The sequence below is a fragment of the Rhamphochromis sp. 'chilingali' genome, assembly GCF_963969265.1.
Source record: "Rhamphochromis sp. 'chilingali' genome assembly, chromosome: 17".
NCBI lineage: Eukaryota > Metazoa > Chordata > Actinopteri > Cichliformes > Cichlidae > Rhamphochromis > Rhamphochromis sp. 'chilingali'.
Window position 1 is genome coordinate 22,670,921 of NC_137944.1, and position 26,421 is coordinate 22,697,341.

Genomic DNA, 26,421 nt, shown 5'->3' on the forward strand with positions numbered 1-26,421 from the left:
AATGGTACTTACACGTAAGATTAAAGTGGGCTGTTTTTGGCACAACAATGAATAACTAATGTATTTATTGTCTTAATTTTTGATGGCAGAGAGATTATATTACATATTGATATGATAGCGTCACACAGTTGCTTCAGATTGTTGGTTGCACATCCACTCATTCATTCATTTATCTGTTTTCTTACACTTATCCATTTCAGGGTCATAGGGGGCCACTGGGGCTCATCTCAGCTGCTGTTGGGGGATGGGAAGGGTACACACTGGATAGGTTGCCAGCCTGTTGTTGGGCTAACACAGAGACAGGAAACCATTCACTCTCACATTCACACCTTTGGCCAGTTAACCTAACCCCATGCATGACTTTGAACTCTAGTAGGAAGCCTGATAGAGCCCGCACAAGCAAAGGGAGAACATATAAACTCCACACAGAAAGGCGCCAGACTGGATTCACAGGGTCAAACAACATGCCAAAAGTGTCAAGTTTGTGTTTTCCTGTCAGTGTCTCATGTGTCCCTCTCTAATTGTATTTGCAGAATGACAATAAAAGCAATTTGATGAAGAAAAAATATTTTATGTATAAAAATTCTACTACAAATTATTAAAACTGCAGAAAAAAACACATTTATAAATGACACTTGAGAACATGCGGTATAGTGAATTTGAGATTTAGTGAGGGTAAAGACATGACATGCAATAATGCTTCAGGATATTATCCTGAATGCCATCATACATTCCAGCTGATCCAGCATATACTTTGAGCTGCTGAGCTTGAGATTTGATAATTGTAGAAAAATGGTTGATACCATGCTTTTATTTATTTATTTATTTATTTATTTATTTATTTTTTATTTTTTTTTTTTTAAAGAGTGAAGAAGCACCAGTTCAGGGTGGAAAGATTTGATTATTATTTTTCAGCTTTTCCGGTAAAATAATCGTGTGCACTCCACTGGTCTCTGATTTATCTTGTTTGAGTTTTGGTGTTTGCTTATAGCATTTCTGTGTTGCTTTCTGCACTGAGCTGTTTCTGGGGTGTTTGTTAGAAGAGCTGAAGGATACCTCAGTCCTTCTGGCCTAACTCTTGTTTTTAAAAGGTAAAGACATGTAGAGCTATTAAAATAATGCATAGCTGATAAATAATACCTGCAAATTAAATTGACAGACTGTCACATTTTTTATTTTCTGTTGTATTTCTGGACCAACAGTGTTTCAAAAGGGGAAAAAAAGCTAAGTCCTTTGAAAGTGAGCAGGAGGAGGCGTGTATGTGGCCGCTGGCATTGAATTGCCTCATACTGTGCCTTTGATTCGCTCTTGTTACCATGGTTAGCAAACTGTTCACTGACAATACAGTAGGTACACGTGTTGTCACAGGATAAACCACTGAAAGGACATTGCTTAAAGCAGTCCTGGAAGAGACCGGAGTACAGTTTTCAACCTGTGTCATGTCCTGTGTGTTACATGTGTTGTGGCCATTGCACTGCCGTGTTTAAAACCCCTTTAACGTTTCACAGATGTAGCACCAGCTGGATAAGGGGTGATAAACCAGGTGACGCAGAGGTGGTTCAGTTACTGTTAGGTTTTATTTCAACCTGAAGTCAAATGTGTGCATTCAGCTTAGCAGTAGCTACGAATGTGTGCAGAGGATTTACACCCTGAAGTAGCACAGTGTTGACTCACACTGTGCTGCTGGCTCTCTCATTGGCACATGACATGAGGAGCTGTGAGCTTCCTCTCTGGGGTACAGTGGAGTGATGTTTTTTTTTAGGGATGTTGTGAATTCTTTTAGCTGTGTGTCTGACTGACCTGAAACCATAGAAATCCATTTAGGTATTTAAGTCTGACACACTGTTATTGTATTAGTCATACGTAAGCATCACATTAACTAAGCTAATTTTTCACTTGGTGACAATAAGTCAAACATTTGTGTGCAGTCATTATAGAGCTGGAGCTTTCAGTGTCTGAGAAACCAATGACTTTTATACAGCGTCAGTTAAGAGAAGCTAAACAGTTACTAGGATTTGTCAGCTGTGAACTTTGCAAGGCTGTTCAGTTATATACTGATGTACCACTTTACTAGGCATCCCTGAGAAATACACTCTGCAGCCACTTTATTAGTATCAGTTTCTGCTGTGATGTGCCAGGACCAGAATTTGGCATAAACAACATGAAAGCATGGATCCATGCTGCTTGGTGTGGTGGTGTTGCTGTAATAGTGTGGGGGATATTTCCTTGGCACAGTTTGCTCCTCTTAATACCAACTGAGCAATGTTTAAATGTGGCAGCCTTCCTGAGTATTGTTGGTCACCATGTCCATCTCTTTATGGTCAAAGTGAATCTTCCATGTCACAAATCTCAAATCCTTACTGTACTCAATTGGTATCAACAGTCACTAGATATGAATCTGTTCAAGCACCTTTTGAATGTTTGAAATTCTGCAAAAACGGTGTGATGAAATTATGTCAATGTGGACTAAAATCTCTGAGAAAAGTTTCGAACACCTTGTTTAATCTGTGTGTAAAGAGTTAAAGCAGTTCCGAAGGTAAAAGCGGACCCAATCCAGGACTTTAAACCAGCTTTGACTTTTTCACTTTTGGTGGAAGTTGTCAAAAAGGTGGTAATTAAGCTTTATTATGCTGTGTTTATCATTGATAAATCATACAAAGCTACTTTACTAAAGTAGTCCAAGAACAAAGAATAGCTTTAAAAATGCCGCCTTGAAAACAAAAAACTGAACCTGACATTATCCACTATTTACTATCAGATATATATTAAAACAAACGTGCCTGTGTAAATGTTTTCTGACAGCAGATGGTGATACACCTACGTAATTTCTGCTTTCCCAGATGGTATTAGAGCGACGCAGGCTTCACTACTCCATATGCTCAGCCATTGCTCTGCTCTACTCAGCCAAATAGGGCAGCTTGCTATGAGCTCAGTGAAAGGCCGGTGGTTCCCTGGACTCATGAGTGATGGTGCTCATGTACAGCAGACCTGCCAGCAGAAATCACCTTGTTTCTCTGAAGTAGGATAGCTTCCATACTGTATGAGTGGCATTCATTCATATTTCATTCTGTGTCCTCTGGTATTTAAAGCTTGTGGGTATGCTTGGACAAGATGTGGGTCATGCGTGGAGGTGCAGAGGCAGAGATCATGAGCCCTTTGAGCTTTTAAGCTATTTATTGTAGGTGGGGAACATGAAGACAACACCCACTCTCGGCTCTGTGTCAGCCTCTGACCTTTTGTGCAGTATCACCAAATGAGCAGTCACAAAGTGCCCACTTACATGCCAACTTTAAGCTGCTGCTACAGGAGTGGGGTGCATAAAACCGCTGATGCAGGTCTAAGGCTGAGCGGTCGACTGTACTGTACTCTAAAGTGTGCTTCACCATTCAAATTCAAATTCAAATTCAAATTTTATTTGTCACACACACACAACCATACACAGTATGACATGGGGGTGAAATGCTTGTAGCTGTACAATGCCCGACCATTAAATGACAGAAGAAAAGTTTTACAATATTTACAATTTACTACAAAAATTTACAAATTAACTTAGGAATTTACAGTAAAGAATGTGCAAATAGCAGAAGAGATTATAAAGATAAGGATTATAAATTATAGGAATTATAGGATTATAGGAAATGTGTGGTGGTGCGTGTGGTGACGTGTGTGAGAGTCCAGTCTTATAGTGACGTGTTGGGAGAGTCCAGTCCTACACCTGGTTCAGGCCCCGAATAGCCTGGGGGAAGAAGCTCCTCTTCATTCTCTCTGTTTTGGCCTTAAGGGAGCGGAAGCGCTTCCCAGACCTCAACAGTGAGAAGAGTCCATTGTTGGGATGGGAGAGGTCCATCATAATCTTCCTAGCTTTGGACTTGCACCGCTTGGTGTAGATGGACAGCAGGTCAGGGAGCTCTGATTGAATGATGCGTTCTGCCGAGCGCACCACCCTTTGCAGATCTCGTCTGTCCTGCTTGGTGCTGTTCCCAAACCAGGTGCAGATGTTTGACGTCAGGACGCTCTCGATGGTGCAGGAGTAGAAGTTCTTGAGCACCTTCAGTGGCAGATGGAAGTCTCTAAGTCTTCTGAGGAAGAAGAGACGCTGACGGGCTTTCTTAACCAGGGTGTTGATGTGACAGGACCATGACAGGTCCTGAGTGATGTGGACACCCAGGTATCGGAAACTGTCCACTCTCTCCACTGGCGTGCCACTGATGATGAGGGGTTTGTAATTCCTCGCCTGCTTTGTAGTGAAGTCCACGATCAGCTCCTTAGTCTTGCTGATGTTTAGGAGGAGGTTATTCTCCTGGCACCAGGTCTCCAGGTTCCTAATCTCCTCCAGGTAGGCCGTCTCGATGTTGTCGGAGATCAGGCCCACAACAGCAGTGTCGTCAGCAAACTTGACAATGGAGGTGGTGTCGGATGTGGCTACACAGTCATAAGTGTACAGTGAGTACAGCAGGGGGCTTAAAACACAGCCCTGAGGCACTCCAGTGCTGAGTGAGATGGAGGGGGAGACTTGTTTTCCTACCCTCACTGATTGGGGTCTGTCTGTGAGGAAGTTGAGGATCCACTGACACAGTGATGAGCTGAGTCCTAGATCCGTCAACTTGGTGAAAAGCTTAGAGGGAATTATTGTGTTGAATGCTGAACTGTAGTCCACGAACAGCATCCTAACATAATTCCCTCTGCCAGTGTCCAGGTGACTCAGGGATGTGTGGAGCAGGTGAGATATGGCATCGTCTGTGGAACGATTAGTCCGGTAAGCAAACTGAAGTGAGTCGATGGTGGGAGGAAGTGAAGAAGTGATGTGATCTCTCATCAGTCTTTCAAAACACTTCATCACAATTGAAGTCAGTGCTACTGGACGGTTGTCATTGTGGCAAGCGGGCTGTTGTTTCTTTGGAACAGGGACAATAACATTCGTGCACATGCGCTTGCGTGCAGGATTACAGAGAGACTAATGGACGAACACCCTCAGTACATTTTACATTTTATGTCCCTTTGTTATATTATGTTATTAACTTTGTTTGCTTTTAATCCTACATCTACACACATGGCTTCTGTGAAAGGAGCATTTCTTTTTATAAGAATTATTACTATTTATCTGTTTAACCTTTCATCTTTTTTACTACTTTTTAATACATCCATCCATCTGTTCTCTTCTGCTTATCATTATCTGGGTTGTGGGGAAGCTGGAGACTATCCTACTATAGGTCGAGAGGCGGGGTACACCCTGGATAGGTCGCCAAGCTGTCGCAGGGCTAACACAGATAGACAGGCACCCATTTCTACTCACATTCAAACCTATTGGCAATTTAGAAATCACCAGACCCCACTAACTGCATGCCTTTGAACTGTGGGAGCAGCACGGTGGCACAGTGGTTAGCACTCACAGCAAGAAAGTCTTGAGTTCAATTCCACCATCAGGCCAGAGTCTTTCTGTGTGGAGTTGCATGTTCTCTCCATGTTTGCATGGAAAAATGCTTTTAGATCAACTTTTCATAACAATCTATGTAACAGTTGTTGCAATTTTGCTATGAAGTACAAACATCAACCGGATTTGTAGTCAGGATCTGCATCTGTTTAATCAGCATCTGTGGCAAAAAAAATAGTCCTTAGTGTCACTTTATGTGGATTTAGATTTGTGATCCACATTTGCAAATATTGACCTAACTGACCCTCTCCTAAAAGTCCTAAAAGTAAAACAAAAGACCCCCAAAGAATAAATGCCAACATAATTTGAGAAATATTCGAGAAATATCATGACTGCAGGTGTCATTTTGATGATATTGATCACTGTCTCTCACCCGTGACCTGTGATATTTCAATGCAACTAACGGAATTTTTATTTAAATTCTCTTGTTTTGTCTTTCCTTTACTCACTAAAACTTCAAAGATATCAAAGTTTCTTTTCCCTCTAAATATTTTAAACATCTACTATTTTCCCAAAGTCTATGAGTAATTCTCATGATTTCAATAATGACCAAAATAATTACATAAGTCACAGAGTAGCCCTGCTTTGTAAGGCTGATGTAGAATCTAGGTCATTTTTAACATTTCATTATTTTCTTCATTGTAACCTGTCAACATGTGTTGATTACTCAAAGTGAAGCCCTGCTTTTTTCTTTTTCTTTTTTTTTTTAATCCAAGTCACTTTGACCATCTGGAAGAGCACGTTGCTCACAGCTGTGACATCTGTTGTAAGGTGCAGGGGCATTTCTCAGGTGAGCAGGCTGTCTGTACGTCAGCAGTGGTGTACTGCTGCTGGTGTACCCCCTGCTTTGCTCACTCTGCAACTTTTTTGCCGTCACCTGCATAATAAATTTCAGCAGTATCAACTGTTCAGGCTGTTTAATTAGGATCATATTTACATGATCAAGCAGAATATATTTTTATTTGTAAGTGAGAAATAAAGATTGTGTACGAACATTAAGTGTTGTTGTAGTGCAAGCATGTTTTTGTTTTTTTGTTGTCCCAAAAATATCTGCTTGGATTATTTAATTAGTAGGTTTGTTACAGAAATTGTTCACAAAGTATTTTACAGTTTAAAAAATTTCATAGCAGATGTGATTCTGAAATGTGGGAATTAATTGATTTATGTATTTTATTGACATTTTTTTAAGTCATTACAAAATGTTTTGTTTAAATAAGACACATTAAAGAAGTTTGTAGTTTATGGCTCTTGTTTCTCTGTGGAGTGATAGGATAGTGACCAGGAGAGGCCGATCAGCACGATGCTTAGAAAGATTAGAGGATAGGAACATTTAGCACACATGTTTCATCTTATTAAACAGATCAATGTGGCGATAGGCGTTTGCACTCATATTGATTTAGAAATGGATTTAAAGTCACTTTTCAGGAACCCAGAGGCCGTGAGTTTGTTTCAGATAAATAAATGGAAATAGTTGTGAAGACAGCGTAACATGTTGCTGGTTGTTCACAGTGATCATTGACATAGTTTAAAAATCCCTTCAGTCGGGATTAGCACCTGGCACAGCAAGAGGCATGTGCCGAGTCATATGGAGACGGGGAGGGAGGATTCACTCAGAGAAACAAGATCGCGCGTTTGGGGCAAACAAATGTTTCGCTTGAGTTTCACTAAACTGTGTCGGCTCAGAGTAGGTTCATACATCATTTAAATTTTCAGAAGCATTGAGTTAGAGGTGCTAATAGCTACGGTGAGGCAGGTGGTTTACGATGTAATGTTTGAACATATGGGTCAGATAAACAAAGATCTGACTGGAAGCTACAACTTTTAAACCTGAATTACACCAACACTTAAATAGCTGTTTTGTTTGATAATTCTTTTTCATTTTCAAGGACCAGCTTGAAGCAGAAGTTTTTATGTTTAACACTAAACGTTTTCCTTTTTCTATGCCCCCAGTTGGCTGAGTACCGCCAGAGAAAAGCTCACGCCGACTCCCAGAAGAAACAGAAAAAGAAGAAGAAAAAGAAGCCAGGCGAGGATTCGGAGGGGCATTCACAGGGAAGGGTGGAGGTTGAACTGAATCAGTCTGTGGGAGGAGAGGAGGTCACAGGTGGAGGACAAGATGGATCACAAGAAAGAAACAGAGACCCACACACCACGGAGTTTACCTTCACCAAGACGCTCAGGAGTGGAGAGACTGTCAGGCATGACCAGACGTACAACATAGAGGTAGATACTAGTTTTATTGCCATTTCTCAACTGTCACGCAAATATGCTCATAAGATCTCAGTGAGGACTCTGATTATTTTTAAGTTGCCACATCCTGAGTACAATTCTAATGTTACCTATTAATTTCCTTTCAGATATCAAACTTGTGATTTAGCTCTGATTTAGTGGAATGAATAGATAATGTTGCCCTGAACTGTGTCTCCAGCAACACTTATAATCAGAGTTTCTAAACAGTCTCTAAATTAAGCCTTTCAGGGGAATATTCAATTTTTTTGGCACAATCTATTAGCGGTTCGTCTATAGTCTTTTTTTCTTTTTTAACACGTTATTATTCCTCAGAAAGCACACTCCTTGTGCGCCTCCTGCACTCAGACACTCCTGAAATTTTTAAAGACCATTTAATGGCTTTAATTTTTTATTCATAACAAGCACTTATAAGAGCTCACAGAAAAGGCAGTGTAATGATGAAAGCTCTGTGTGGGGAGGGGGCGGGGAGATGGTCGTTGCTCCCTTGAGCCTAATGAGCCCTCCTTAGCTGTCATGACAACCAGAGCACAGGGCGCTGATTTCGTAATTTCAGGATTAAAAAAAAAAGTTAATAAATGCAGTTACAAAAAAATTTTTTTTGGCAGAACTGATTCTGATTCTTTAGTTCTTACAAAGCATCTAATTATGGAGACGTTCAACAAAGACCATGACCAAGTATATACCTCTAACTTAAAGGATCCACCATGCTTAGGTGGTCTATCTGCCCAAAAGTTCATATTGAGCTGCTTCAAGTTTTGACTTTATTCTTGTCCGACCAGTTTGCCTGGCTGTTTGAAGCCCCAGCCATTTGACTGGCTTGCTGTGCTGACAGCTCTGTTGTTACTCCAACTCAGAGCTAAAGGCCCAGCTTGAAAATCTTTGCATTGTCCTTAATATGTAACATATTCTGACCTGATTTGGATTTGAAACATTTCTAAACATTTTAAAAATCATATATTAAATTAATATAAGAACACTGTAGTCATAAAAGAATGGACATAGTCAGCAGGAATACTCATGTAGATGATGGTCATGATGGTCATTTGGTGTTGAGATACAAGATAAGATCCCTCACACCATTATACCACCTGAACTGGATCCATGCTTTCTTGTTGTTTACGTGAAATTCTGACCCTACAATCTAAATTTCGCATCAATTTTAGCCTCAGTTTCCTGTTCTCAGCTGATGGGAGTGATGCCCAGTGTGGTTTTTCTGAAATTCTCAGACGAGCCTGTCTGGCGCCAACAACTGTGCCACATTTAAATCAGTTTTCTGGCGATTAACTGCGTGTGTACGTCAATATCAATATATTTACTAAAAACTGGAAGTAGATGATAAATTGCTTCCATTATTTTATTTTTTAATGAAATATACACAGTATGAGCATGACTACAGTTCGTCTTCAGTGTTAGTGCTGTTTTAAAGCTGTTTTTGACGGTGTCTGACATTCTTACGATATCGTAGTTACTTACGTTACTGACAGATAATTTCATCAAGCATGCCATGCTTTCTAAATAGTTAATTTCATATTCAAATAAATAAAATATTTTTGCACACTTCCAAGCCTGATTTTCTTTGGGTGTAAACCTTACAAGCTTACATAACCTTTCATTCTGCACTGAATTCCTATATTTTATTAAAATCGAGTCTCAACACTCCTGAAAAATAAATATTCATCCACCGTTCGGTAGAAACTCAATCTAAAGCAGTTTTTTAAAATATGTGGACCTGAGGGTTCTTAAACGTTTTTTTTTTTTCTTTTTCATTCGAGCCCTCTCAGTTTCTTTTAACAGCCACTCTTTCCCTGAACCCTCTGCACATTTCATGCAGCACATGCCCACAAAATACAGGGTTGCCATGGAAACAGACAATTGCCTTTTAAACAGATTGAGATGTGACGGTCTGTGCGACCAGTTCCTGTGGCCTTGCAGCACTTTTCAGCAGACCTTAAGGTTGGCTGAATGCCTCCGTGTTTCATCCACATTTCTTTACCTTGGAGCAACAAATATCTGTCTCCATTACAAAAGACCCAGATAAACTAATTAACTCCTGCCTGGACGGGGGCTGCTACACATCAACAACAAATGAAACATGAATTTTAAGACACTGAATGATACTGAGGGGATTGTGGGATTTTTTTTTTTTTTTTTTTTTTTTTTTTTGATGATAAATTATTGAGTCGCTTAAAGTAAAATGGTTTGGTTGTTTGTTTTTTCTTTTTCTTTTTTAAAATTCTGTCTCACATTTTTTTTTCCCTTATCCCAGACTAACTGCTCATGGGGCTTGTGGTGGAAAGGAAGGGTTGCCTGGAAACACAACAGCATCAGTGTTTTCCGCTGTCAAGCATCTCAAAGAGTTTTAAACCCAAATATGAGTGGGTTGACTAATTGGTGCCTCTTAGACCTTTGCATAATACTCTTTGCATCAGTGGAAACTGTCATGCAGCAAAAGAACTGTGATATTAATCATGTCTGTGTGTGGAATTTCAATCGATTTGAATGCGAGGGGGCAGTTTAATGAGTCCACACACAAAAAACTAAAAAACTGATTTAAATGAGGTTGATCTTTCCTTCAGTGTTGTCCGCTTGTGCACCTTGACACCACTTCCAGGACTCTGTGCCTTGTTCTGACCTCTTTCTTGCACATGGACCATTTCAACAAAGTAAATTGCACAAACCTCTAATTAAGTGACAAACTAACCTGAAGTGATAATAGCTGCGCTTGGTTCTGTAGGCAAATACGCAGTGTCCAAGAGGATGGTGACTTAGGGCTGGAACATAAACATTGGCTTGTTGTTTTTCCTGCACTTCAATTTTCTATTCAGTTTCATTTTTATGGCATCAGTTCAGAAAGCGCTTTATCCTAGAAGGCACAAATATTCTATGCTATTAGAGAAAAGTCCCCTATGAGCAGCACTTGGCAATAATGAGAAAGGGAGATCCATTTCAACAGGAAGAGACGTGCAGCAGAATCAGGCTTGGGGAGGGGCAGGGCCATCTGCTGCAACAGGTTTGGGGCTGAGGGGAAAGATGAGACAGAAAAGAAGAAGCATAGAGTTATTGTGAACGGGCCCCCCAGGGTCAATGAAGGCTTCCGTTGTAATATCCTGAGGCTTCTGAGGGAAAACATTTAATGCCAGATGTTAAAAATGCCAAACAGCAGGTTGCCAGTGTGTCCCTACTCACACTGAATTGAAATTGCAGGCATTTTTGGGTAAAACAATGCAATCTTCAATTTCCAGATTTGGGTCCATGAGACTTGGTTCTCTTTCCCAATAAGAAATTCAGTTTGCAAGTTTGAAATGACACAGTGGAGGCGATCCCTCACGCATTACAGGTGTGCACAAGTATTCAGAACAGGACTTCACCAACGATCTTACACTACTAATACATTACTTTGGCATTAATTCACAGCATGGCCTTAGATGCACAGTAACAAAATTACTTGTTAACAATAAAAACTTTAAGCTATGGCACAGATCCCTTTCCTGATTTTTTTTTCTTCGTTTTTTCCTTTTAGTGTTTAAAAGTATTATACAGAAAAATGTTAGAGCCGCAGTGATTCCGCTGTAGAAGCATGTATGGGTAGAAACGAGGTTAGATTGAAACAAGCCTGACTGCTCATCACTGCTTTGAAAATCAAGCTCCGGTTACTCAGTTGGGTCTGACATACTCTCAGCTTTAATCTCACTCTGGCTGAGGAGGCTTGTGTTAGCATGTCGTTCCCACAGATGCCTGCAGAGAGTCGATGGTAGGAGCTGCTGTTCCTGTGTTGGCTTTAACTTCCTCTTTACTGTCACGTTCTAATCTTTTCATAAAATAAAAATGAAAGTAATTTTCATGTCTCTGAAAAGTTGTAGACCACTCTGTTCCTCACAAAATGAAGAGTGCACGTTACCCTAAACACAGCTGAGGTGTTGTTCAAGTTCTTCTTCTGCTCTGCCCTAGTACAGTTTGAATTTATGACCCAGGAATGAACCCACGAAGAGATTTTAATAATGGTGCTCATTAGAGGTGGGAATCACCATATATCCCACGATACGATATTATCACGATACTTAACGCGCGATACGATATTATTGCAATTTTTAAAAATATTTTGCGATATTCAGATTCTGTACATAAAGGTAAACTTTATCAATATTCATTTTATCTAAGATCAAAGTCTCACACTCAGTCTTTCTCTCATTTCAGTCAGTTTTATTGTTGACAAACTGAACGGTTTGTATTACATACTAGTCCAACTTAACTGAATGCAACCATCTGGTACAATTATAGCTATTCTGAACTATGCAATTTATGATAACTATGCAGCCCATTCAGCAACTGAAGAATTTGAAAGTAAATTAAAACAAAATATAATTTTACATTAAATAAAAAAGTTTTAAACTTAATTAAAATAAAACATGTCTTAAATTAAAAGAAGTAAACTGTCATGTTTATTGCTGCCAAAAAACAAGTTAAACACATTTGGACAGTGAAGGAATGTCAGGATTCTTGCTCAGAAAAAGGATCAACATGCTCTGAAGTCAGAGTTCCAGTCCACAAAAACTTTTTTTGTAACAAAATATCGATTTCTGCTGTCCCTGTATCGATACATTATTAGCAAACAGAATATCACGATACTACACAGTATCGATTTTTTCCCCCACCCCTAGTGCTCATTAAACTGCAGGAGTGAGAAAAGAGCTCTAACACAAGTACCCCAGCCCCATGCTTGAATGCAGAGTGCATACAGAAATAGGAGATATGGCAGACACTCATTCTAATGCTGAACATTTTGGAATTCTAAACAAAGTAATAAAGTTTCAGGAATTGCAGTAACTAATGTAACTGTTTTTCATGTCAGGACAACATTTGCAAGAATTAAAATGATTTAAAAAAAGTGAAGTGAATGGTTGTGATTGAAATCGTTTGTTTTATGTGGCTAATGTGTTGGTTTTATTCATTTTTTGTGTTGCAGCCAGAGAGTGAAGTTTCCACCACTGCAGAGGATTATTCCTCAGAGGTGAGACTTCTTGTAATATAAATCCTCACTTTTTCACAGAAATGTCACACCTGTAGCATGTATGTAGGATCACTTGTGTTTTAATTAACTCCCTTAGCTACAGTTCCACATTTTGTCATTTTATTTGATCATTTTCTTGGAGTCTCTTGGATATTATTTGGGTTTCCAGTGAAAATGGAAACTGTAAATCATAAGACAGAGTGCGATGTTCTCTTTGTTCCTCTTAGCCACTTAATAGTTCAGGAAATATTCTTTGTGGATAAATCGCTTCTTCTCTCATACTGTGTCCTTGCCAGCTGCTGCACACTTTCTTGGACAATAACTGAAATCTGTATTTTTTTTGTTTTGTTTTTTGTTGCTTAATAACACTACATTTTAAATCATTAACAGCCTCTGTTGACTGAGTCTGTAAGATGATTTTATGTTTGACTAGATGGAGAAAAAAAGCAAATTAGGGTATAATTCAAATGTGACTTTAGTTAATGCTTTTAAATAAATGCTTTAGGCTATTTTGGAGAGATTAAACTCTAAAATTATGAGCTCCTCTGTTGCATTTCCCCGATCTTAATGTTTGACGGATAGCCTTGTGAATTAACAGGTAAATGGATGCCTTGATGAGATCACAGAGCACCAAATGATGTCTTCAAAGGATTTTATCTGGGTACAGTAATCTGATCGAGCAGTTCTTTCAGCTCTGCTTTGGCCTTGCTAACACTTGCTGCTGGACCTGACTCTGTTTGCTAAATATTTTAATCTCCTGTAATATTTCCTATAACCCACTAACCACACTTGTTATGTGCCGTACCTGTATGTATGTGAAGTATTTGAAAAGGGAGATGTGGAAAAGAAAAAGAAATCATTACTGTTATAAATGACAAATTTGAAAGCCCAAAAGATTCACATGTTTCCGACTGAACAGAGGTTTGTGACATAGCTTAGGCGTGAATTCTTTGAAGTTGAGATACGGTGGAAGATTAGAGCACAGAAGGTGTTACACAAAGAGCCGTTTTCTTTTAAGTCACCGAGGTGATGTTCGAACTGAGACAGAAACCGGAGAGCTGCTGATCAATACAGCTGAGACAGTGAAACAGCAAAACCAGAAATGTGGTTTCAAGTGCAAAAAGACTTACAGGAGAATACTGAGGATAAACGAAAGACCAAATCAAAGACAAACTATGGGATTAAATGTTGACAGAAGTCTTTTTTTCTTCTTTGCTACAACCCTTTTACATAAAACAGAATCATTAAAGAAAAATCTAATCTTCTTCCCGAATAGAAAACCTTCAACTAAACTTAATAAGAGTATCTTTTGTGTATTCACTGATGAAAGAAAAGATTGGAAAACTTTTTCTTTCAGCAAAAAAAAAAGTTTAATTACAGTGACGTGATCTGTCCCTCTTGTGATTGTTAATAAATCTGAAGAGTTTGACGACTGAGGTTTGTTATCCAGCCTTTTGAAATATGGCAGACAAAGAAATTGAAGGAGGGGAGGAAAAAAATCGGATTTAGATCAAAGCATTTAGCTATCCCAGTTATTGTGGGATGAACCTTCTCCATACCAGAAGATTGCATTTGGGAGTGGGAAAGAGGAAGACCACAGATTCATGGATGTAGTGAAGAACGTGTTGAGGGTCCGTGTGATAGAGGGGGATAGTAGGGATGGGGTGAGATGGAGACAGATGATCTGGTTACATGCAAGCCTTTTTCTGCTGTTCATCGATGAAAATAATAATAATCGATAATGGTTACATTGAAGCCTTTTTTAATTACTATTTTTTTGCCTTTATTAGTACAGTGAAGTGGAGAGACGGAGTGGGAGGGGGCACACAGCAGAAGGTTGCAGGTCAAAGTTGAACCCAAGCTGCTAAGTTTAGCACAGAGTAAGATGCTCACCTGCTCAACCTGTGAGCTAAACCGGCGCTCAGTTCTCATTCTTTTAACACAGAAAGTAGATCAGTAATTGGTCAGTAAGGGAGCTGATGGAAAAATGAACCTTATAGGCAGAATCGTAAAAACATGGGTCTCAGCAGAAACTTATAAATATTCATACCCGCCTCATTAAAGGCCTCATTAACTCCTAATCTAATTCGAATTCTGAGCCTTTCTACGATTCAGTAAAACGTATCATTTACAGTAAGTTTCAAGGCTGTGTCGTTTTGAATAACAATGCTTTGAAACCTCAATAGGTAATAAATATGCATTATATTTTGTGCATTTGCTTTCATGTTGCTTATCTCATCTAACTTGAAAGCTGTTGCTATTTGGTGGCGACTAACTGCTAAGCTTGTTCTAAAACCTTATCGTCTATCCCTGTGAATGCCATATTGGTTCTTCATGGTATTTTCCTGCTCAGGAGGAGGTGGAGTCCCTGCAACAGGTGACAAAAGGTGGTACGAGGCAGGATTTGGAGGATGCGCTAGAGGCCAAGACGCGGGCAGTGGAGGAGCTGAGTCGAGAGCTTGACGAAATCAGGTCTGCGTTTGGTGCAGAAGGCATGCAGCAGGTAAGGATTTTTAGCACAACGCTGTTCTTCTGCTGCTTCTTCTCCTCCCTGCTTCCTTTAGGGGTCGCCACAGTGGATGGTCTGCCTCCATCTCACCTGATCCCCAGCATCCTTTTCTGTCACACCAACCCTCTGCATGCCCTCCTTCACTACATCCATGAATCTCCACTGTCGTCTTCCTCTTTCCCTCATTACACAGGGTTTAGGTGTTCTCTTTCTCTTCCACTGTCCATTAGCCGGTGTATTGAGAGAATGCGTAGAAAGGAGATGATGCTTTTTAGTAAGTTAAACTAAAAACTAATCAAAATGATTCTTAGGCTTGTTTGTTATTATGTAAGAAGATTAGATTCACTTGTTTGAAAGTCTTGACATTGTCTCCTGTAATTTATTGATTATCCCAGGATGGCAGACATATGTGCACATAGTGTGTGCTACTACTCGATTTCATCAGCATCCATCTGTATCCCTGAGTGATCGTTTAGTCTTCCAAGGCTTTAGGCCATAACAAAGTACAGTGGCTCCACCAATTAAACTCAGAAGCCAATTTTGAGGTCCATACTCAAATCCCAAGTGATCAGAAGGGAAACTTTTGTAATAATGGAAATTTCATAAGGTGCACAAAGTGATGAAATTGGGGAGGAATTTCTTTTCTTTTTTTAATTTAAGCCCTTTTGAAATTTTTCCATTTATTTTTAATTGATAGAGTCAGAACGTTATAATCACACCTGACATTTAAACAGTTTCACAATGAGTTTAAAGTTATCAAGATGGGGAATATTTTTATTCCTGACCTTTACCTCCTTGGCAGTGCTATAGTTCAACCTGTATGTGCACGTTTCCTTTTATTGCTTCAAACACCAGCTCATTCATCTCTTTTTTTCAGTCATATATATATGAGTATTAACTGGTTAAGCTGTGTAAATTGACGATTTCACTTAATTCCATTTTAAATTTATAGCTGCAGGAGTTTGAAGCAGCACTGAAGCAGCGAGATGGCATCATCACCCAGCTCACATCCAACCTGCAGCAGGCCCGTAAAGAGAAAGACGAGATCATGAAAGAGTTTTTGGAGCTGACCGAGCAAAGCCAAAAACTACAAATTCAGTTCCAGCAGGTAAAAATACTTTCATATTTATCAACCGAACTGTTTATCTGTTCTGTACTTCTTACGCTTTTAATATGATACTTTTGTTTGTAATTTAAAGTCTAATAAGCAATACATATTTGTGATAAGGTGGTCTTATAACCTTTAAAAACTGGACCTGTGTTTTTCCCCTTTATTTTTTGTACCGACTTATCTGACTGGTCATCACAGCTGCAGGCAGGTGAATCACTGAGGAATACGAGCCACAGCAGCACCGCGGCTGATCTTCTACAGGCCCGGCAGCAGCTTGTTCAGCACCAACAGCAGCTGGACGAGATGAATGTTGAGGTCAGAAAACTCCAGGAAGAGATCAGTGAGATGGAGTCGGTAAGAAGTTGCCTTGTCTGTTACGCTACATGTTAATATTTTTGTGTTTAATTAAATTGGTTGCACAGTGTGTTTTTTTTAAATGTAGCCCAAGCATTTCTAAGATGTAATTGTCTTCGTAGTCAGGGAGAAGAGCTGAAGAATCATTTGTCCAAAGGATAAATGAAAAGGACTTGCTGATTGCTCAACAAGAAAACCTTATTTCGAGTCAGGAGCAGTCACTGACAGAGTTGAGAGCAGCAGAGGGGTCTTTTGCACAAACACTGAGGGAGAAAAATCAGTTAATTTCAGAGCAAACTGCAATAATCACAGAACATGAGCGGTCACTGACTCTGCTCAGAGATGAACTTGCTCATGTGGGAAGGACTACAGATGAGAATATTATACCGCAGTCAGATGAGAAAGATCTCATTATAGCAGAGAAGGAGACAGTCATTTTAGAACGTGACTGTTCTGTTACGCAGCTCGAAGATGAGCTGGAGACCTCAGAGAAACATCTGCGCGAGCTCCAACAGCGAATGGCTGTAAAGGAATCTGAGCTGGAAAAATGTCTGGATGAGTTGGAAAGCACAAGGTCTGACTTGGAGAGTTATAAAAATGAAGTAGAGAGTTGTAAATTACAACTGGAGACGGAGCAAAAGGAGTTGGAAATTTGTAAGAGTGAACTTGTGACCTCCAGACAGAAAGAGCGAATGTCATCTAATGAAATCATGCAGCTCATGGGCACAGTCGAAGATCTGCAGAAGCGTTGTCACCGGGGCAGCATGTCTGAGAGTGACACCGTTCAAAAAATGCAGGGAGAGACCGAGAGGAAGCTGGAGCTTCTCAGGGCGGAGCTGGACGAGATGTACGGCCAGCAAATTGTCCAGATGAAGCAGGAGCTTAATTTGCAGCATGCAGCGAGAGTGCAGCAAATGACTGAGCAACATCACGCAGAGCTCGAGCTTCTAAAAGCTCAACAACTGTCCCAAACTCCCACTGGCAGTGCTGCTGAGGTGGGTGCACTTAACACTAAGATTAGGGAGCTCCAAGAAACTTTAGAGCAGTTTCAATCTATGCACGAAAAAGCCAGACATGAGCTTAGCGAAGTAGCCAGAGAGAAGGTCAGCCTGCAGGCCAGGGTGGATGGTCTTCTTCAAGAGCTGCATTTAGCTAACGACAAAGTGGAGCAGGTATCCCACAGTCTTCTCTCTCAGGAAAGCCAAAAAGTTGAGCTGCAGCAGCTCCAAGAGACCATTGACAATCTGAGGAGTGAGCTGTCTGCTGCTCAGGAAGCTGCACAAGAAGCTGAAACTAAACATGAATCTGAAATAACCAATTACAAGATTAAGCTGGAGATGATGGAGAGGGAAAAGGATGCTGTGCTGGACCGCATGGCAGAGTCACAGGAAGCAGAGCTGGAACGACTGAGGACCCAGCTTCTGTTTAGTCATGAAGAAGAGCTCACCAATCTGAGGGAAGACTTGCAAAGAGAGAACTTCTTAAACACAGAAAACCTTCTCAATGAAGCTGCTATCAAACACGAGAAAGCGCTGGATGAGCTGCGTGCTGGTTATGAAGAAGAAGTGTGTTTGTTACAAAGGGAGAAAGCAGAATTTGCCACAGAACGGGATGAACTTTTGCACCAGATTCTTGGACTCAAAGAAGACCTGAAGATGGCTTTGCACAGCTCTAAAACAGACAAGCTCGTCCAGCAGCTCCAAGAGCTCCAGGTCGAGCTTGAGGAACTCAGAAAGGGTGGAGAAGAACGAGCAAGAATGGAGACTGAAATGCATACAATACTAAAAAAGACGGACGTACTTGAAAACCAAGCAAAAGAGCGAGAGCAGCACTGGGAGAACAAGCTTAAAGAGCATGAACAGGAAAAGGAGACGCTGATCCAATCAAATAACACTTTGAAAGAAGAGATTAGCTCAAAAATCACGAAAATTGAGACACTCACGGCAGAGAACAATCAAATCCAGCAACAAGTAGCTGAGCTTAGGGAAGAAGTAGAAAAGCAGAGAACTACTTTCTCTTTTGCTGAAAAGAATTTCGAGGTCAATTATCAGGAGCTGAAGGAAGAGTACAAGTGTCTCATTGAGGCAAAGACGCAGCTGGAAGAGAGGACACGGAAGGAGACGCTTGAATTTGAGGCAAAAATTGCCAGCCTTCAGTCACAGATTCGAGAGCTGGAGGAGAGCAGCAACATGGAGGACACAACTGATAAAGCTGTGATTGAAAAACACTCTACTGAACTAATGGAGAAGCTTAATGTTACTTTGAATGAGAAGGAAAGCCTGACTGGAAGGCTTTCTGAAGTTACAGAGCAATTAATGTTTACAGAGAGCAAAGTGGGACAACTGGAAGAAGAGCTGATGAAAGTGAGACGAGAAAACTCGGCGGTCATTGCCCGAAATGAAATCCTAGAGAAGGAACTGGAAAAGGAGCAGGAGATTACGACAGAGCAGATAAGAGGGCAGGATGCCCAGAGAAAAGCTAAGCTCCAGGAAGATGAGGCAGCTCTTGAGCCAGTTTGTTCTTCGGTGGATCATCACATTCAGATTCAGTCTCTGCAGGAAGAGATCAAGGCTCTTCAGTCCCTCTTACAGGCAGCTGAACACGAGAGAGACGCCATTCGGCTGACTCTGGAGCTCAACAGGCTCTCACAGACTCCGTCCCCGGCAGCGGTGCAGTCCTCGGGGGAGGGACCTGTTGAAGGACGAGCCTCCCCGCAGAAATCCTCAGGCTCAGGGTCAAGCAGGCGCAAGAGGCGGCAGAGGTCGAAGCAGGAGCGCAAAGTGGGCTCAGCTCTTTCAGAAAGCAGAGAAGAAAGACAAGGGGAGGAGAAAGAGGAGGCAGCGACTGAAGAAGAGAGAGCTAAAAGTGCTGCAGAGGATGAGATGCAGCCTCAGATGGAGAGACAGGTTGCGTCTCGTTCAGGAGAGGGGGCCGGTAAGGAGGGCTCCACTGACGGATACCAGGGAGACGGAGGCAGAGGCTACATCAGCAGAGAGGTAGGCACTCACATGTATCTGCTGCAGCACGCTGCTACCGTTTTCCTTTGCCTTTTTTACAGTATATGTCTAAATGATGAAAGAGCTTGTGAAAAGAGTTAAAACTGCATCACAATTAATGCTGGGGTACTTGGTGTTAACACTGTTGTTATTATTATTATTATTATTATTATTAGCTTTGTAAAAAAAAATGTGCTGATTGTGTATTCGTAGCCAGATCTTGCTGAAATATTGAAGAGAATGTGACTGAGGCGTTTCAGCGCTGACATACTTTTCTCTGTAGTGAGACACAGTTATGATTGCAGATTGCCTTCAGGCTTGCTCTGAAAGGTAGCACTGAGCAACATAGTCAGGCTGCTGTGCTGAAAGATACAGTTTCAAGTTTAACCATTCAGCGAGGTAATTGTGGGAAATATGCACGCTCAATGCAGCCTGCATGTTGCATTGAAGTGTCCATTGATATTCTGCTCATTTCTACTTTTTAAAGAGGCGCTATTCAATATTTATAATCAGCTCCTCCTCAAACTCCGCGTAATAATGCTGCTTTTTAAAATGGCTGGAAATGGGGAAGAAAAGCAGTCAGCGAGTCTTCTGATAGCTTTGAATCATTGCAGTTGTGCAGAAATGTGTACATTCTAGTTTCTTTCCATCTTGCAGGGAGTGAAGGGTTTGAGGTGAGAAGCCATTTTAACCCAGTCACTTCTGTGTCTGTGTCACAAATGCACAAAGAGTACAAAAAGATCGTGTACGGTGTCTGTCTGCCATTTTCACATCTGTGCCTCGTCATTAGTTTCTCTCACCTCCTGGGTTGGAAAAGCCAAACATGCAAAACCCCCAAAATACAAAAAAAGCAAGGGTTAAAAATGTAACGCAGCACTTTAAAGTTTTACTTTAGTAGATATGTAGTTGATTTGCAGTGTAAGAGCCACATTTCTATTTAAAGGACTTTACTGATGTTCTGTGCAGAGTTAATACTGGGTTAAACAGGAGATTATAAAATCCCTGCATCCTTTGTAAAGTGTAGTGGATACTTTTAGGAAAGAGTTACTAGATGTACTCCATGCTCCCACTCAGGAAGTGATCCATAGCAGTGCATCTTACATTTCTGTTCATCGCTGTCTTATTTGTGAGCGCTTGTGGGAAAATATCAGCTTTAAAAACTACAATACATTTACTTTGCTTGCTTCTTTAGGTGAGCGGACATGGGCCGACCGGAGGCTCGGAGCACGCTGTCGAGGGAGAGCCGACCGAACATGTAAATGTCACTTAAGCTCACATCTTGCCTTTTGGTTTTCAGTTGCTTTGATGCATCAAACAGCGCGATGTAAAGGTCAAAATATTTTTTAAAAAACAACCCGCTCATACAGCTGCAGTACAGTGCAACCTGTGCTTTTATCCTACACCCGTCTGATGAATAGATTCCTCCTGTTCACGAGTAGGTACAGGCAACGAGATTTGATCATTTCCACACTCGACGTGCCTCAAATTATCAAGTGGATGTGCTTGTTGTGTAGGCAGAAAATTTTCACCAGGCAAAATGAAAAATAAACTCTGCATCAGCAGTCGTATCAGACGGCCTCACGAAAAATTGAAAATAAAAATTGTCATCAGAGGAAAAGCATGCTGTAAGGAATACAGTAAGGGGGGGAAAGTCTGTTTCTCAAAGTAAAATGGTCCTTGATGTCAGGGAGCAGCTGGGGATAATCCTTGACAGTACCCGAGGCGGTTGCTGAAGAGAGAAGCTAACAAAGTGTGCAGGTTTCTGTGCAAAAAAATATGCTCCTAAAATCTCTGTAAACATGTAAAAACCTCAGTTTAACATTAGGAACTAGACTGTAGACTACTTCTTAATAAAACCACTCCATTCCCACTTTAGCAAGTCTCTTAAAAACAAATATGGGAATTGTTTTATATATTTGAGCTTTTCCTTTTTCAGTATTTGGAGTAAAAATATGTCATTTTGTAGCAGCGTCACATAATAGCACAGCTGCCATCTGCTTGTTAGGCACTGACCATCTCTCATCTGCATGTTTTTAAGCAGCAGCATCTGCATAGCTACAGGTTTGAAAAGAGTCTGCTCTGCATCCGTCAGGTGTAGTGCGAACGGGGAGATGGCGTCATTAAAGTACACCCTGTTCAGAATGTAGAGTGCACTTTAAAACGTTTGACATCAAAGGTAACAGAATCGCAGGTTCACAAGTGTGTAACCATAATGAGTTTGTGCTAATGCACGATGCATAATTAGAGAGAGAAGCCTCACCGTGGGCCTTTTGTTCCTCGTTAAAGAAGTGATAATAGCAGACCTCACATCCTAAACACAGATGGCTCGTATCACGGCTCCGCCAAACAAATATGATTGCTGGCGTTATGTTATTTAATAATTTATGTCTTCTGGTTATTACATTAATGTAGTATTCTGCATAATTTAATTTGTGGTCAATTATAACTGATATGTGATTATATTTAATTCTCTTTTTTTCCTTTGTATATAAATATCATAATTCTGTACTTGTGTGTGTATATATATTTAATAGCATACATATACTGAATATCTGTATGAAAAGACACATCCCATTATGGGTTATTTGATGTTGATGAGATGATCTCTTCTTCCTGCTTTAAGGGTGAGTGCAGGTTGCAAATGGAGGCCCAGCGCATTAGCCTGTCTCAGATCCACGCTGCCCAGTTTGAGCTGCTGCAGGAGGAGACCGATGCCCGCACACGCTCTCTGGAGCTGCAGCTGCAGGGCTTGAAAGATCGCGGTGCGCAGGGTGAGCAGATAGAGAGCTTTGTGTGCATCTGTGTTTGTGGCAAAGCAGAGCAGCAATCTGATGGGCTCATGTGTCCTCCACGATTTTGTTTTTAATACTGCCTGCTTATAGTTACACATCAAAACCTTTATGATTTTATATTACCTACATAATTTTTGTGCTTGTTTTTCTTAGATGAACAAAAAAGCTTCAAATACCAGGATGTGATGCAAGCCGTGTCTGAAGAATGCACTGCGATTATTCTGGTAATTACTAAGGAATAATATTTGAATTTGGTGAATCCTTGCCCTTTTTTTAAAAAAGAAAGTGTGGTGCTTCATTATTATCTCATTCAGCCTCATCTTTGTTTCTTTTTAGTCTTTTCGAAAAATCTTTGGTGAAAAGTTTTTGGTGAGCGTCGATGCAGAGAGCAAGCCGCTCACTTCAGAGGAACAACCAGTAACTAGTGACTCCACCTCCATGATCCTGGAGGCCAGAGGTACGCTTTTAACGAGTACATTAAACAAATATTGCATGTAATAAAACACATGAGTCTCCTGAATGCGGCACCACGGGGTCACCGTTAATTACTGTGTGGCTACTAAATGCTTTTACCTCACCCGCTGCAGGTGCACACTCGGATACAAAAACAAAATGTAACCCTTCTTTTTATTTTTCTTTCTTTTTATTTTTAGAGCTTTACAGAGAGCTTCAGCAGGTCAGAGAGAGGATTGAGCAGGAACATCGTCGACTCTCACAGCTCCAGGCTCTGCTGAGAGACGATGGGAACAAGGTAGAAACTTACTCACCCGCAGCCACAAGCTGTGCTTCAGTTCTACACTACAAGCTAATTCCAGCCAAGCTTTGAGCTTTTGTTTTATCACAATCAAATATTTCATTATCAAATATTTGAATATGTTCACAGCAGAAATAATGAGAATTGTTTATGTAGTTTCATTGGCTGTGAAATTTCTTAATTAGCAGGTTGGACTGCATGCATCAGTGCATGAATTGTGCTGTATCATTTTATGTTAGTATAAAACTGAAAAGTAAAAGGTTTTGCTATGGAAATTATTCTATATGGGAAATAATATTTTATAGCTCTGAAGTGTTTGTTTTGAGGACCAGTAAAAATTAAAGTATGCATGGAAGAGCCCCACTAAATCTGTTGTTTTCCAGATGAATGAACTGCAGACAGCGTTCAGTGAGCTGAAGCGCAACAGTGAGAAGGAGATCTCTGATCTCCGAGAACAGGTCGCCTCTTTAAGCCCCTCAGCAAGCAAAGGTAAATCTGGAGTTCATTTTTCTGATAAAAAATTAAACGCTATTATATGTCAAAGCTCATGTAAATGTGTAATAATAATAATAATACATCTTAAAGATCCCAGGTTTAGGATCACTATTATTCGTTCTCTTGTAAGCTGTCTGCAGCTGCAGGCTTTAAAGTGTTGCAGAGTTGTGCTGTTGAAGTGTGTGATGATTTTTGTGCCCAGAAGGTCCCTCATACTTTGAGCTGGTGTCCTGGTTACATGGTGCATTTTAATTTTTGCATAAACTGCTTTGTATTCAGACTGTTTCTCAAATGTGTATAAAAGAATGCAAATGCAATGCAGTAAACAGCAAAACAACGTTTTGACTCTTCTGTCCAGAAATATTTAGTTTATCTTTTACCTGTAAATGTTATTGTGACCAAGTTATTTCTCTGCTCATTCATTTCTTGCTAGATATATGCATGTAGGCTTTTGGCACTGCAGCAGGCTGCATTCCCAGAACAAACATAAAAGTATCTTCTAATCAATTTAAATCTCTGATGCTTTCTAGTTTCACATTTCACCTCTGTATCGATTAGATCTGGAGGAGCTGCCCGGTGCATCTACTTCCCTGACCATGGAGTTGCAGAGGCTGAAGGCCGAGGCCAAGGAGAAGCAGCTGAAGCTGGAGGAGAGTCACAGGCAAGAGATGGAGCGTCTCAGAGCTCACTACCAGCAGCAGGCCACAGAGACGGAGGAGCGATACGCAACGGAGCTCTTCATGCTGCAGCAGCGACTGCAGGAGGTCACCACCCAATACAGGTGATGCGCCAGTTAAGTGAGACCCTATTTAAATGTTTATACGCATTTTAAGACAAATTAGTTTGTGAAGAAAACTTGCACAGATAAAAACAAGGCATAAGATATTTTTCACTGGGGGGAAAAAAAACCTGTAAAACATTTAAAACCCCGAAGTTAATTTTTATAGATGACTTTACACTCCATTGTTGTTTCATGTGAGACTTTTTAGTTTTTAAACAGCACTGCAGCTGCGCTGATAACATCTCGTGTTTACGTTGAAACACACGGACTCATTTTAATGCTCAGTTGGCCGAGTTTGTGTATGTCAAGTCTGAACAGACAAAGTGACATGAGTGACTGTACTAAAGATAACTTCAAACACAAGCTGGTGTGCACATCCTGTGCAGCACGTGGAAGCTACCTGACCCACTTCAGTTGACAACAAAGCCTTAACTAATGAAATATTCACTAGGCCGCCCACAAACATGTGAAAGTACCTTGTCAGCCTTTACAAGTGGTTTTCAGAGAGAAGGGAGGCAATAAAAAAAGAAATCCACACGCTAAGTGCCATTTTCTTTAATTAAATAACCTTGTGGCCAAATTGTAAGCAGTTGCATCTCAAACATAATCTCTGAACTCTATATATCCTGTGTCTTCCATCAATCCGTTTTCACGCATCCAGCTTTTGGTTTCCGGGGCAGTAAAGTTAGCCTTTATGTGCTAGCTCATGCTTCCTACATACTTTGAGTTAGAGATATGATAAACTAAATACATATTTATATATTTTTAATGCATGAAATCAGTCTCTTTCTTTTTCTTTTATAACTAAGACGCTGCTGCCCTCCACTGTTTGAGATTGTAAATATAAGCTTGTTTTCCTCTCCTGACTTAAGTCTAATAAAAGATTTCCAGAGATGTGGAATTCAGTCACAATTTTATATCCAAGTAAATTATTCTTACGTATATATCTTTACTTAAATTACTCCGTTACTCCATAGGGGCAGGGTTACACTCAGTAATTTTATTTTTTTTGTTTCTAAACATTATTTTAAAATAAATAGTAAATTTACATCAGCAGCGTTTGACTTAATGAACTTCTTGTAAACCCTTTTTTTAAAAAGCAAAAATGATGAGTTGCAGCATATTTAATTTTGTTTATTTTATCTGTTAGCCTCATTATTCATTATTGAAAAGATCATTTACATACATTTTTGGACAAAGATACAACGTTTGTGTGAAATGATAGATAAAGCATGCAGGCTCAATGATAATGTAATAAAACTTGAGTTGACGGTTCTCCTTTGTTACTATTTTTTTTATCTGAACAGTGCAATGAATACCCCCCTTTTTTTGTCTCAGAGGTGCTCATCTTTACCCACTCAGCTGTCATTCTTAAACTTTTAAACTTGTTTTACGTCACAGTCGATGCTGACTTTGCATTTTGTCTTTCTGCTTCTCCAGTGTTCCAGAGTCCGGCTCTGAGAGGATGGAGGAGCACAGAGAGGAACTAAAGGTTTGGTTTCCCCACTTCACCCTCTTCCTAAGTCTTCCACGTCACACGCAGCATATCGTAATACAAGCTGAAATATGAACTTGCATTAAGATGCTATGACAGTAAGGGTGGATAGGAGGGAACAGTTGAAGCCTTCAGGGTAAAACGTGCCCTAAATCCCCCGCCTCAGTTCCACAACCAGCATCGAGAGTTAGTCCTATATCTAACGATTAAAAGGGGCTGGATGTTGCATAACGCCGTTTTAACCAAGCGGGCGTATTCTAGTTTCGGTGGCTGCATGAAAGGAGGATTCTGTCTTGCGTGAATGAACTGCGGTCCATTTAAGCCATTTCAACTTCTCTCTTTCCTCAGTTTGTCATTCTTACTCCCTCTGACCTCAAAACTGCATGGCTCATGTTTTCAGGCTCTCACATCCTCACACAGAGATAAGAGAGGAAGATTGACAGAA

At 40.4% G+C, this 26,421-nt stretch overlaps 1 protein-coding gene across 7 annotated transcripts in view; it reads left to right on the forward strand.

Moving 5' to 3' along the window:
• akap9 (A kinase (PRKA) anchor protein 9) overlaps nt 1–26,421 on the forward strand; it is a 68,118-nt gene that overhangs the window by 3,891 nt on the left and 37,806 nt on the right. For 6 of the 7 annotated variants that reach the window (XM_080863235.1, XM_080863236.1, XM_080863240.1 and 3 more), the window contains exons 2-16: nt 7,382–7,654; nt 12,645–12,689; nt 13,288–13,350; nt 15,043–15,192; nt 16,151–16,306; nt 16,508–16,663; nt 16,786–19,659; nt 20,852–20,914; nt 22,283–22,430; nt 22,605–22,675; nt 22,788–22,908; nt 23,105–23,202; nt 23,589–23,694; nt 24,259–24,481; nt 25,922–25,973. In XM_080863235.1, coding sequence (XP_080719361.1) covers nt 7,382–7,654; nt 12,645–12,689; nt 13,288–13,350; nt 15,043–15,192; nt 16,151–16,306; nt 16,508–16,663; nt 16,786–19,659; nt 20,852–20,914; nt 22,283–22,430; nt 22,605–22,675; nt 22,788–22,908; nt 23,105–23,202; nt 23,589–23,694; nt 24,259–24,481; nt 25,922–25,973 — 4,599 coding nt within the window. The remainder of the gene's footprint in view (nt 1–7,381; nt 7,655–12,644; nt 12,690–13,287; nt 13,351–15,042; nt 15,193–16,150; nt 16,307–16,507; nt 16,664–16,785; nt 19,660–20,851; nt 20,915–22,282; nt 22,431–22,604; nt 22,676–22,787; nt 22,909–23,104; nt 23,203–23,588; nt 23,695–24,258; nt 24,482–25,921; nt 25,974–26,421) is intronic. The other variant, XM_080863239.1, reaches the window with a different exon arrangement.